The sequence below is a fragment of the Rattus norvegicus genome, chromosome 14 (genome assembly GCF_021556685.1).
Source record: "Rattus norvegicus strain SHRSP/BbbUtx chromosome 14, alternate assembly SHRSP_T2T, whole genome shotgun sequence".
Taxonomy (NCBI): domain Eukaryota; kingdom Metazoa; phylum Chordata; class Mammalia; order Rodentia; family Muridae; genus Rattus; species Rattus norvegicus.
Window position 1 is genome coordinate 64,936,478 of NC_141547.1, and position 14,952 is coordinate 64,951,429.

At 37.7% G+C, this 14,952-nt stretch overlaps 1 protein-coding gene across 1 annotated transcript in view; it reads right to left on the bottom strand.

Annotated features, from left to right (window-relative positions):
• LOC148001372 (uncharacterized) overlaps nucleotides 1-14,952 on the bottom strand; it is a 57,649-nt gene that overhangs the window by 32,818 nt on the left and 9,879 nt on the right. The window contains exons 2-3 of the mRNA XM_087584612.1: nucleotides 5,397-5,480; nucleotides 2,784-2,932 (exon numbers count right to left, since the gene is read on the bottom strand). Coding sequence (XP_087440738.1) covers nucleotides 2,784-2,932; nucleotides 5,397-5,480 — 233 coding nt within the window. The remainder of the gene's footprint in view (nucleotides 1-2,783; nucleotides 2,933-5,396; nucleotides 5,481-14,952) is intronic.

The following is a 14,952-nucleotide window of genomic DNA, read 5'->3' on the forward strand; positions in this document are numbered from 1 at the left end:
TTCCCTGATTCTGTGTGATGACATTTGTAGGAAGAGAAAAATAGAGAAACCAACCAGGACTGGTTTTAGAAAGCTAAGCAAGAAACAAGGGGAGACCCGACTGGGGCTGTAACAGTGGGGAGGAGGAAGATCCATGAATATAAAATAGACTTCAGAGTAAAATCAATAGAACATGGTGACTGACTTAATGTGGGATGGATGAAGAAAGCCACTGAGCATAATTATCTCTTACATTTATTAAGCTATGTGAAAGTAGTGCTTCTTTTAATATGAGAAAAATAACAAGTTAGGGGTAAAAATAATCATCCTATTCAGAAATCAGACCATGAAGTAAGAAAGACTCATAACATATTATCAGGTGAATGTACATTTTCATTGCTTCTATAAAAATAATTATATGGTCTGTTGTGGTGAATAACTATGTGAAATTTATAGCTGATGATAATAAAGCTTGATTAAGGTTCCTGTACCCATACAGCCACATCACAGCAAGGGTAGGCACAATAGTGGAGGAAAGGTTAGTCCACTTAGGATGCTAACATTCTAGTAGGGACAAATTACCTAACATAAAACATGAGAACAAAATTCAGATACTGGCAAATATTCTTCATTCTCATCATAAGCTGATATAATAGTAAAAACTATGGTTGTATGACATGAAGAGATAGTGTCTCTAATAGAGGTGGCACAGAGATAATCAGAGATCAAAATAAGAAGAGGAACCGGAATCCTTTATTGATGTGAGAAAGGGAGAGAGAGAGAGGGAGAGGAAGAGAGACCTAGTAGACATATAGTAGCACCCTGTCACAAGAAACACAAAAATAGGAGAGAAGAGAGAGGTCTAGATAAAAGAAGTAGTTGGAAAAAAAGGTCAATGGAATAGAGGCTTATCTTATTCATCCCACCATAATGACCAGTGGGAAGAGTAATATAGATAAGGGAGGCTTCTCTATAAAGAGAAAATAAATAGAGGGAAAGGAAATTATGGGGTGAGGTGGAGGAAGATCATCAAGATACTCTGGCATAGGATTTGAAGGAGAACTATAGTGTACTGGGAGGATGATACAACATCTCCAGTGAGACAGACAGGAAACACAGAAGAGAGAAACTGGTAGGTGTGTCTGAAACCTAGAAAGAACACCCATACTGATGTTTGGTCTCATTTTGAAAGTTCTTTTCCCTTTCAAATAATTTCTTATCAACAATGTTTTCACTTGAGTTCTGTGTAGTAAGAAGGTGTTGGGACTGCAAGCACTTTGACCATGGAGATCTCTGCAGGTTCTCACTTACAGAAATGAGGTCAGAAGCAGCAGAAATGGAGGGCTTTGCATGGGGTAGAGCATAGGCAGAAGCAGCTTGGGCTGAAGAAGGCAGGTGCTGAGGGTTCACAGAACAAAGGCTGTGCTGAGTCATTAATGAAGGACAGTAGGGGAACAGAGAACAACAGAAAAAAATTACATTAAAGATGCCTAGTTCTTTTCAAAAACAGGAAAATCCTGCGTTGCAAATCAGGAGGGGCGCTGAGGGAAAACTGACAAGTGGAGAGTGGAAACATTGCTGGTTTCTGCAGCAAGGCCACACTGCTTCTTCTCCCTATTTACTGAGTGAGAAGTCTCCTTGTCTCTTAAACTCCAAGTGCTTCATCTGTGCATGGGAACAATGTTAGGAGCAAATGACAGAGATTTAGAGTAAGGATATTTATATTTTAAAAAGCTAAGGACAAACAAGTTGGCACTTTAAAAGAAAGTTTACATAAGCAGATGTTCATACACACATGTGCACGCATATGAACACACACACACACACACACACACACGCAAACACATACCACTCTATACCTGACTCTAGTCATCAAGTGAAGAGTGGTTTGAACAAGAAGTGAGAGGAACGAGGGAGATCCTGAGGAAGGCTGTCAAAAGCAGTGGGAGAGCGTAGAGAGCCAGAAGCAGGCCCATGGCATATATGAAAATTTGATGAATGACTTGAGTGGGTGTTACAGAGAGACAGAGAAAGGACGGGCTGCTTGGTAAGTGTTGCTGGGGGAATTTACTGTTTCCTTATTTTAAAAACTCTGTATCTCATACCAAAAGTTAAAGTGAAAAGACAATATTTAAAAGTGTAATAACTATTTAGAAAATAATTTCCCACTTAAAGAAGCGGCTTATAGTAATTTATATAGTAAGGGGCCTATGAATGAAAAGAATGACAAAAATGATTATTAAACATTAGTTCATCATAATAGCCCTCAAAGGAATAGAAATGTCACTCCCAAAGCTGAGTAAGATGCATGCACAGATGCCAGATTATGATTGCCCTCTTCACTGATCTACAGTTTGCTCATTGTTCTGTTTACAGATTTATCATACACATTTAAATAGATGTATTTGTACATATATGCCCCCATTATAGTTCGCTTGCTTTTGAAATAGGGACAAATAGAACCACATGTTCTTTGGAGCTGTGAAAACTCATGTTATGGATTCCCATCAAGCCATGTTGACTTAGCTCCCTCATTTTCATAGTTGTTTCTCACTGAATAAATAGAGCATGATATGGTTGTCTGCCTCCTGCTGGTCATCTTTAGAATAGCATCTTGTAGCTTTGTGCTGATAAACAATGATATTGTGCACATTCTCGGACACACACCCTGCTACTCAGGGCTATATTTCTTTATAGAAAAGGGTCAGTAGATACATACTTGTATGAGATGGAAATTTTACTATACTCTCCAAGACTTGGGTGCTTTGATTTATACAGGACAGTCAAACCTGCAGTGAGCTCACCTGGGTTGAATACAGAGATGATTGATGAATGTAGTTTTCAGCTGATATTATATTATCAAGGTCACAGAAAACTTGATCCAAGTAAGGAGAAGGAAGACAACAGAAAGTTTGTTTGACCACATTCTCAATTAATTCTGTCCTTTTCATTTCTGTTGAGGAGAAATATATACCTTGATGCCTAAAATGGTATCTTTTATTTCAAGCCTGAGGCAAGAGCAGTCAAAGAAATCTAGGAAGTAGGGGAGAGAGATAGAGAAGGGGAGAGGGAGGGAGGGAGAGAGAGAGAGAGAGAGAGAGAGAGAGAGAGAGAGAGAGAGAGATCACAAAATTACACTGCATTTTAACACAACATAAACCTCACTGAACATGTTTCCTGCCCATTAGCATCATACCCTGCATTCGCTCTAAGTAGTCTGCTCAAGTCCCTAACTGTACCTGAACCATGCATAAACTTCATTTTCCTCTCCTCTCCTCTTCACTTTTCACTGAACTCGTCCACCCACATCATTTTCCCTTGGTGAAAGCTACCATGCTCATCTGGAAAGATATTAAGCTCTCAGTTCTGTCTGTCACTGGGAAACATTTTCAGATATTCGGTATGAAGATTGCTAAGGAAAAACAAATTGTGTTTTCTCATTCCTGCCAGAACCACTGCGAGGACACCAAATTTAATGAAAGATTGCCATCAGGTGTCTAAATGTTTAAGCTATTCAAAGGTCGGAGGCTGCCTTATCCTCTGTCACACATCACACTCTCATGCCGCAAAAGGGGTGGGGGACAGGAAATTGCATATACTCAGAGAGCTCCTTTCCTGGTGTTCTTTTGTCCACATTATTCTGTTTTTTTAATATTAAATACCTATATAAAATATAAAAATGTTAAAAATATATTATACAATTCAAAAGTTTTTCTTTGAGAAAATAGGAAATTAAATTCTAACCTTTTTCACAATTCAGTATTTTACATGATTTTACATGTATTTATGTGGTGTGTGTGTGTGTGTGTGTGTGTGTGTGTGTGTGTGTGTGTGTTCAGATATGAAGATCAAAGCACACCTGTGGGAGCACGGTTTTTCCTCCCATCATGTAAATCTCAGTGATCAAATTCAGGTCCTGAGGCATTAATGCAAGCACCTTCATTCACTTAACCATCTGTGGGCCCATTTGTCATATTTTCTGAAATTTAATTATTTTTGATATTATTATTATAAGTAATATCTTAACCATAAAGGTATGATATGATTCTTTTTGATAGAAAATGAAATAATAGACAATGAAATAGTTTAAATTTTATGAAATTACCAAGATACACTAGTTTCACACTAAACAATTTACTTAATTATCCACCATTAAGTAAGTGCCTACTAAATACTAGAAACTGTGGCAGGCTGGAGGAAGAAGGTAGTAGACCCAAGCACACAAGATCCAGCCAAATTCAGAATGAGTCATCTGTGGATGCTCTGAGTTAAAGTGAGCAGCTAACAACAGACCACAATAAGCACATGGCCTAGTCCTGCAAATCCAGAACCCAGAACTATCTCTCAAACAGAGTGTACACTCAGAAGACTGAGGTGGCAGTATTTTGAAAAGGAGGCAACTTCTCTTAGAAGTATGTGCAAGCACTCTCAGGTAATGACTGGGCCAAAGGCTTCGTTTACTGAGATTGGTACAAGGAGGGTCCCTGGTTGGGAAACAATATGGAGCATTTCCACAACACAAGATGAGTCAGTAACTATCCACAAGAGTATGGAAATGATATGTGCATTCCTCTGTTCACTGAGGCTAACCAATAGCCAAGACATTGGAAATAACCTAAGTTACTACGCTGTGGTGAGGTTTTGCTACACTGCTTTGTGCTCCCAGCAGATCTCATTCACACACCCGCCCAGGAGCTATCTTTGGATCCACAAATGAAAGGCAGAAACACACACACACACACACACACACACACACACACACACACACACACACACACATTAATTTACTTTGAAAACACCTTGGCTACCTCAAAGGCTGGGCACTCTTAAACCTTCTGCTGTAACCCAGGTTTAATCTTGGAAGTAGCCAGTGGTCATTTACTCAAACTTTCACATGGCTCATCGGCTCGCTCTCTCTCCTGCAGCTCTCCTCTTCCATCTCGCACAGCATGCTGGCAATTCTCCCATTTCTCTCTGTGTCCTACAAGCACAACCCTAAGTGTCCCACCTTGTGCCCAGCCATTAGTCATTGGCATCTTTATTGATCAAACAAACACCAATTAGGGACAAGGACCTTCAGCGACTGGACACTCAGATTTCCAATTGAATGAAAGCATTAGAACCAATCTTCAACCTGACTGTCAATGTACAAATAGATAAAGAAAATGCTGCATCCTCACACTCATGCACACAAGATATTATTTATCTTGTAAAGCATAAATATTCTGCCATTTGTGGCAACATGGGTAAACATTTGGGACATGATGCTAAGTTTAAAAAAATTTCAAACAGAAAGGCAAATACTATTTGTTGGCACTTAAGGATAAGTGCTCAGCCCTGAAAGGGACATCTATATCATCTACTCGGCAGCCCAGGGATCATCATAGAGGATGGGGCAGAAAAACTTTAAGATGTACCAGATGATGAAGACTTCCATGAAATGCCATCTTCTGGATATGACATGGCTGTTGCATTCACGAGCACACAGCAGCTGTGACCACCTGGACAGAGATAGAGGGAGATGGGAGAGAGAGATAGAAGTAGAAAGAGGATTAGTTGGGCACAGTAAATAACTCAAGAGAGTGAAAGGGGACAAGACAACAGAGGTGATGAGGTGACTATGATTTTAGTAATTTTGATACAAGTACAAAGTAACCAAATATTTTAAAAGAAGCAAAATGAAATGGAATAAAGACCAATATCAAATGTTTTATATGCAGATGCTGTATCTTACTCTGCATGATATAAACATGACATGAAAGCAGAAAAGGGGTGATTTTGAAAACAGAGCTAGTGTGGGAAGGGACACAGGAGGGTAATGACAGGTAAACCTGAGACAAATGTGGCTTATAAAGCATAAAAACAGCATAATAAAACTTATTGTTTAATGTGCTAAGTAAAACTCTTTTACAAAGAAAAAACACAAACAGTTGTTTAAAGGCAGATATTTATAGGAAAAGGATCATAAAAATTGCAATTTCTGAGTAATCCTGGACACCTAATGTGCAGGGTGTTGACCATAACTAATGATAATGTATTGTATATACAATATTTGCTACAAGGGTATACCTTATGCATTCGCTCAATAGACATGTACTCCGTGAGATGACAGAAATTTTAATTACCTTGACCATAGCAATCATTTTGAAATATATATTGTAACACAAATTGTATGTCTTTACATGTTGACATTTTCCCAATTGTATTTCAATAAGACAAAAAGAAATGAAGAGAAATAGTAGATGGGGGGGGGCATGTACAGAGCAAAGAAGCAAAGACCATTAAGAACTGTATACAACCAACGGATAGAAGCCGAGGAACCCTGTGGTTGAATTAAGGAAAAGCAGGAAGAAGTTGAGGAGGGTGACCCCATAGGAACACCAGCATCCTCAACTAATCTGGATCCCTGAGACCTCTCAGACACTGAGCTACTAGCCAGCAGCATACAGCAGCTGATATGAGGCCCCCTGACACATATACAGCAGAGGACTGCGTAGTCTGGCTTAAGTGAGAAAGGATGCATGTACTTACCCCTTGAGAGACTTGAGGCCTAGGCAATGGGGCAGCCTGATGGGGTGAGAGGATGAGATGTACTCTTGGAAATGGAGGAGGAAGAATGGGATAAGAAGCTGGGTGTGGGCAGACTGGGAGGTGGATAACAACTAGACTATAAAAAATAGATTAAATAATTTATATTTTTTTAAAAAAAGCCACATGAGCCATAAAATGGAAAAATCCCAAACCCTTCCATTGTGCTCAACCAAGGACAAAAAGTCCTACCACAATCTTGTTGCCCCTCTGATCTCTTCATTGTTTTTATTTATGTCCTCAGATTGACCACGGTTAACTTTTCAATATTTTCCAAACCATCCCCATACTCCTCACTGAAGCTAGAGGTCAAAATCTTTTGCCCAGACCACTGATGGAGACCTTGATCTGGATTGCAAATGCTACGCCTCTCTGAACCTGAAATTGCTCCATCTCCCTCCAGTTAGTTTGGTAAGTACCTCAGGACACTTCAAACATTTCCAACCACCCAGGATGATGAATACATAACTGAAGGGTTCTAGCCTGAATGCCCAGTTCAACTTTGCTTTCTACAGGTGATTTCTAGGGCTGTCAAAGTACCTCAGGCGGAGTCACATATGCAACAGAAATATAATGTCTCTGCAAGACAAACTTCCAACACTAAGATGTTGGCAAGCCTGGTTGCTTTGGTGCAGGGGGTTGACTAAAAGGAATAGATTTATCTCCAATAACCTATCTCAGCTTATAGGTGACTACCTCAGCCCAATTCTCTTTGGTAACTTTCATTACTTGTGAGTTTTACTCCAGTTATACTGGAATATGGTCCACTCTGACCTCACTTCAACTCATGTGCCTTTGAAAGGATTCTGTATTATGATATGTCACATCATTAAGACATGGGGCTTATGATATCATTCTAGAAATCCTGAAGCAACACATTAACCCGCCACACCTTTCTTCTCTCATCCAATTCACACCCTCTGTTGTAATTTTATTTAATGTTCAGTCTTCCGGGTTAGGACTTTCCTGATCTTCATACCTTTGTTTGGGGGAGTCCCTTTATTTCACACTCAGAAGAATGACCTTATTTCAAAAAATGCCAATTTATAAAATTATGATCATTGTAAGTTCCTGTATATATACAACCTGTACTCTGTATGTGCTTGTCACACCATGCTGTGTGGCATTGCTTTCCGTGTTAACCTGTTGGTTTTCCATTTAGAATCGTTATCATTGGAGACCTTTGACAATGACAAATTATAGTATCAAACTAATAATGAAGACAGTGTGGTCGATTGTGTTGTGAGACAGTAACTTCTTCTATACAGGAGGTGCTGACCATCATGTGATTGAAAGGAAACCAAAAGCGTGATCCATTGGACAAGTGCTTGAAATCACAATTTCAGAGCTGTCTGCCACCTATGGCATGTGATGATACAATGTTCAACTGGATTGCAACAGCTGCTTAATTGCTAATTCTTCTCATTCCCGTCCCATAAAAAATACTTTGGTGCGTTTTAAATGTACATTACAGTAAATAATAACTCATTGACTTGGTCCATAAATAAAGTTATCTCATGGTCAACTGCACTATATGAAGGCAACATTCCAAATGTCCCTTTGGAAGACAACAAAGTCAACATACAAAGAGTTCTGAAGTATCTAGAAGCAAAAAAGCTTTTAAATATATTTCTAGCATTTCTCCCTTTCATCTTTTTTTAGAAACTCTGTATTTAAGCATGTTTAACTGTACATATATAATGGTTGTGTTTTTAAAATATGTACACATGTATATATCCCATACTTATATATTTAATAAAATGTTCTATACATAAACCAGATAGGCAATTGAAAATTGATATATCAATGATTTAAAGATTGATAATGAAGGATAGATGGTAGATGCATACATGTATACATAAATGATATATGATAGTGTATTTACCTAGGAATTTTATTTCAAGATAAAATAAATTGCCTTCAATGAGTTCTACCTTAGAAACAACTAACTCAGTAACCTTTAATGATTCATTTATATTTCTTTTTACTTCTGTATTCTTGGGTTCTCCCCTCCATTCACATGATTACAGAATAATATAAAACCCATTTCATCACAAAAGTCTATGCTAGAGATGTAATAGCAGCCAGAGTGCTGGATCTCGGATGGCATGGGAAAGCTAGTGTGTAAGGAGCTGAAAACATTATCGCTGAAAGCAACAGTGTCTCCCACCATATATAGGTTGTAATTTGGGGAAATCTCTAAGTTCCATCTCTGATTGACAAAGATTTTGCAGTTGATGACTGTGATGTTATTTTGTGTCATTGTGGCTAGCTATAGTTCAATCAAACACTGATCTAGGTGATTTTTAGCAAAGCATTTGGAAGATAGGATGAAACTCCATGATCAGTTGATTTTGAGTGAGCAAGTTTGTTTTAGATAATTTCTTTGTGGCTGAATCAATCTACTGAAAGGCCTTGAGAGCCACTGAGGCTTCCCTTGCAATGAGGATATTCTACCTGTAGACAGCAGCTTCCACTCAAGTCTATAAATTTCAGCTTATCCTTCCTAATGACCTGCTCTGTGGGGATCAGCAGAGTTGAACCCCATAAATTCAACTTGAATGAGATAATTAATCAATAGAGCCGTAACCACAAGGATAGCACATTTAAATAGGTTTCTTCAGTGTTTCTGCATAGTTTCATAATAATTCACTGAGGCAATATTTTTGCAGGTAAGCGAAAAGAATTCTATTATTCCCTATCTTTCCATGCAATGAAAGAAAAATATAAAAGCACTGTAAACACAAGTGTGGGCCAATTATTAGAAAAATTACATGGAGCAGGACCTGTAAACAAAATAGTTTTAAGGGTAATGATACAGTGACATTTTTACAGAAGTATAGAATTGTGCAGCAGAAAAAGAATTCCTTGTGCATCTTATAAATGCAATCCAACAATTTTGCAAATGAGTTTGATTTTCTTGGGATAATTTTATCACACTCTAAAATGTGAGTATATCCTAAAGGAAAGTGCAGCATTCCAATGGGGCTGTGTAGGTAAGGCACAAGAAAGTATAATTTTCATAGAGTGTCTAGGTGATAGGTGGAACACTGACTCATTTGCATTCCCAACAAAACCTACTCTTCATTCCACAATAGGTCAAGTGATTATGACGAAGTGAGGAGGTGCTCTGGATGGACAGAGGATGTGACTGTGTGAGAGTATAGGGTGAATATTAATAAACATTACCTGTTCCACAGGAGAGAAATGTGGAGAATAACTCACAGTTGAATTCTACTATATGCCGCCTCAGTGATATAGAGAGATAACGAAGTAAGGGATAGATCTCATCTTATTTAATCTTCACAACCCTGGGAGATAGATTTTGTCACAAAAAACTTAGATGAATAACTGGGTCAATAACTAGTTAGGCAAGAGAATGGAATTTGAATCCAGGGCTATCTCCAATGTCGATGTTGTCTTTTACTACAACATTTTCCACTGCATTTATTTCATCTCTACGATATATAAACCCTTTTCATATCATTGAGTTTGAGATGGTAAACAATCTTACATATGTCTAAAGAAATGAGCAAAAATTGAATCAACGGAAAAGTTGGCAGTAAGGAAAAGTAAAGGAGAAGCCAGTTCAATGTGCAGTCCCATGCTTTCTCATGCTATAATCAAGATTCTAGCTGGGTTAGTTTCCTATCACCTTGATGCAACCTAAAATGATCTGGGAAGAGGGACTCTATCACATTGTCTATAGCTAAGTCAGTGGGGCATTTTGTTATTTAATGATGTATGTATGAGTGCACAACCCACTGTGGGCAGTGAAAACCCTGAGGAGGTGGATCTATGTTGTATAAAAAGTAAGGTGAGTAAGCAGTGGAAAGCAACCCACTCAGCAGCACCTCTCCATGGCCTCTGTGCCAGTTCTTGCACAGAGCTTAAGCCTTGAGTTCCTTCCCTGACATCCATTTGTGGTGACCATAAGTCATAAATTCTCCTCCCCAGGTTACTTTTACTCACAGTCTTTATCACAGCAATAGAAAGAAAACGAAGAAAATTTTCCAAAAGTAGATGAACGGAAGAAAGACCACTCATTATTAATTCACATTAATTATTACTAATGAGAATCATAGAACACTGTGTTTTTATCCATGTTTTATCCATAGCAGGAAAACACATAATTCCAGTTCTTTCATTAGAACCAGGATCAGAGACAAAGTCACATATATGCTAGCCATCTGAAAGTCTCTGGCTATGGGCTGATTGATCCAGAATGAGAAATCAGAATGGGTTGAGTCATGCACAGTCAATACCTATTTTCCAACTTCGTAAACCAAGAAATTCTTGTTTCTCCAAAACAGGAATCTTGGAGAGAAATTCAGCATGACTTCCAAATCTTTCTTTCAGGAAATATAGTAAGACTCCTATCCCCATCTCTTCTTACCAGACTAGTCAGAAAAATTGAAGCCATTGTAAGTTGGATTTTATCTAATGTCTTGCATTCATTTCTATCAGAATGAATGCTGGATGAACTTTGGGGAAGAGTTGAAGATTTGGATTTTCTTGAGACCCCTTTTATTCCTTCTTTCTTCTACACAACTCTTCTTTGGGAAGTTGAATTTTGTCTGATATTTTGCATCCATATTAGTAATAACATAGCTTCCTCCCAGGATTAGGTTTGGGGAAGAGTTGGAGATTAAACTTTTCTCATGAATCCTTTTATTCCTTCTTTGATGATGTGGTTATTACATGACATTGGCTCTTTGTGGGGATAGAGGTCTGCTGTGCTTCTCCTGACAAAAAGCTCCAGACTAGATAGATACAGTAAGTTTATTAATGACAACATCAAATATTAAAAATACTTCTTGAAACAGTTCTTATGTTTACCTGAAGAATCTTGAATTTGGTTAGTCTGCTTTCCCAACTTTTTAACTTTATTTTGCCATCACTGAATTCCTGAAGGAAATCATCTCAGATACAAAGACTTCTTTGATAAATGTTTCTCTCCTTCTAATCCATGAGCCTGTGATGATCTCCAGATAATTTTTCTTCTTCAGTATTCAAAGCTTTTGTAATACATTAATTATCAATATGAAATTCATGATTGAGGCTAGAATTCTAGAATTATAGTATTTTTAGAATTCTATAAACATAAAATAATTGTCATAATTTCCATAATTGACAACGTGAGAGATAAAGACAACTTGTGGTAAAGGTTGAAGAAAATCATGACTCTAGGGCTTGATGATGGAGAGACATGGAACCAAAACACTTCCAGAATCTTATCATTGATCATCTCTGAGATGTGTGAGGGAGAGGACAAGGTACAAATATAGAGAGAAAGTGGGAAAGGATTGAAGAGAGGGAAGTGGGATGAAGAAATAAAGACAAGAAAAAGGTGAGGAGTGGGGAGGAAAATAATCAAATTCAAGGAATATAGTGCCTTTCACACCTAGCATGTACAACTTAAAGACACAAACATAAAATAGTTTATTTTCCGTGTTTTGGTGATTAGCTCCCCTAACCATTGCATTTTTACAACCTACTCTGTAGTCACAGATACAATTACAATAGAGCAAACAACAATGAGGATATGAATACATATCCTGACAGTTAAAAAGTCAGCATGTTGCTGTTCTGATCATTTGGAAATGAGCTATAAATGGAAACTTAAAATAATCCTTTCCTTATAGCCTAATTGCAATTTTAGCTAATCCTATAAGGTCAAATTCAAATCCAGAAGTCCATTTACTTAGTCTCAAACTAACTAGGCTCTACCAAACCCAAATGAAATTAAACATGCCCAATTCTAAGAGTAAAACAAAGTGACACAGTAAAAATTATTTGAATATTGTTCTCCCTGGTTCTTACTGTCTCAAGGATGTGAGTTCCTTTTAATGGAACCAAAATAAGTAGAAGAACAGCCAATGCCATTCTCTAACAACCTGAGACTGTACTCTCTATTTTACAAGTGAGAAACTACATTGCTCTGTCACATTATGAACATGCATTAATTACACACTCAGGAGAAGCAAAGATCTGCATAGCTCATTGTTCTATGCAATAGTGAATGGAGGATTTCCTCCCCTTAGCTATTAGCTTAGTATTATCTTCTGGGGAACATGTTTAAAGGTTATTCCATCAGAATCTTTCTTACCTGTGAATCTATGCATTAGTAATTTCTAAGAACCACAACAATTAGAAATGAATTATGGAGCAAAACTACATGTCAATAAAACCTTCATATAAGGTAATGGCAAAGATTTCAAGGAAGAAATAGCATTTGAAATGGCAGGAAAATTAATGAGTTATATACTTTGATTCATAAAAATATTTTATGTAAAAATACAGGTATTTTGAATAACTCAAATTGCATGAGGGCCCTTTATTCCAAAAGATGAATGTATTTCCATATGTTTTATTTTGAATTAATCCTGACCAGTTCATGGGGTTTTGGTTTGCTTGTTTTTTGTTTTTGTTTTTGTTTTGATCTGAACAAATATCCAGAGTATTTTGTTCTGCTGCTCATCCACCCCATTAGTCTTCAGCGTCTCAGTCCACGTTTTCCTTTCCAGGTTATAACTTGATCTAATATCTGGGCAACTACCTCCTTCATTTTGTCCTTGGATATTTCTTCAGATCACAGGAGAGCTGTGGCAGAATGCATTGAAATATGGATGAGTTTGTCCAAATTCTTTCTATGGCATGGATATATGCCACCGGTAACCTTTTATGCCTGATCTTTGTAAACTGCCTACTTCAAGATACACTTTAGCTCTATCCTAAGTCTTTCCCACTGAATTATTCCCTCCAAATTTTCCAGCAATCTATAAGGGTTTGAAATTCCATAGTGCTGTCTCCATTCTCACTGAAATAGGGAAGAACTTAATCCCCTACCTTAAATGTCTCTGAACTTTAACTATTGGATTAGCCCCACAGAAGGAGGCAAAGATCGTGTTTTAAAATCATGCCTTAGGTTCTTTTGACAATTCCCTATCCTTTACACAACTCTCCTCCCTCCTTCCTTCTCTTTGGTTCTGTGCTGTCTTGTCTACTGCCTTCGCCTTGTCCCTTCTTCCTACCTGGCTCCCTTCTTTCTTCCTCCCTCCTTGTTTCTCTGACCTCTCTTTGTGTCTCTAGCCTGAAACCCAGAAGATATTTATATGCTTTCTGGGTAACAAAATCATTCCACTCAGCCATGTGATAACCAGACTTCTCTATAAAGCACAACTCTGATGATGATTGACATTCACTTTTACCTTTTCCTGTGGGGGAAAAAGAGAAATAAAAACAAAACAAAGCAAAAAAAACCCACCACCAACAAGAACAAACAAATCTGTCTCTGGAAGCCAATGCATAAACAACAAATTTTCTCTTTCAGCCAAACTCCTGGATTCAATGACTGTAGTCTTTGACTAAAACCAAACCAAACCAAACAAACAAACAAAAAATTTAAAGTATATACAGGTGATTAGCTCTTTCAAAGCAGCTTGCAACTGTGTGGTTCCATGAATGGCTGACCTAACAAGTATAAGTCAGTGAGGAGTTATAAAGAAATGAGATTACTGTTTCAATTCAAGTTCCCTTTACAGGCTCAACATGCTGACTGCTTGAGCACTGGAAACTTTATTGTGCATATTATATATCACTGAAATCTAAGACTTTAACATGGAAAGACGTTTCTACCATGCTATATGGAACCCACCAGTACCCAAGGTGTGAACTGTTAATAGACTCATAGAAATGTTCTGATACCTAAAACCCTGCGATTCCTCGTCTCTTTACAGCTGTTTCCCTCTGGAAGCTTTTCACTTTCTTTGCACAAAGTTGTCCACACATTCTCAAAGGAACTTGATCTCCTCCCTTCCTATTTTCTGTCACCACATGGCTCCATATTGACTCTGAACTGATCTTTTACAAAGTATTCAAGTAACACTCTGAAAAGTCTCATGTTAGTATCAGAGTCTGACAAAAATGTCATTGTATAGTTCAGTACAGAGAGTACAGAGCAAACTGAAGGCAGGAATCTGATTGAGGCTGGGTTTTTATCATGGCTCTGAAAAACCTCAATTGCTGAATTCACTCAATGGACAAAGAACAATACATACACTTAAGTTTATGAGTAATATGTCTGAATCAAATATTTTTAAAAATCCATTTGAGAGTATCTTCCTAAGGAGTTCAGACCATGTGTGCTTTTGAGGAAAATAATATTATTCCACAGACACAACATATAAACAATAAGACATTTGATCCTAGAAAAAATAATGTTCCTATACCAAAATTAGAACCAATATATTTCTCCCAAAAGATCATTGAGCACTGTCTAGTGAAATAGGTTGTTTGTGTTATTAGAAATAGATATAGCATGCTAGGAAGGAGGCTTAGCAGGTACAATCATTTGCTGCATATACCCAATGACCTGAGTTCAAT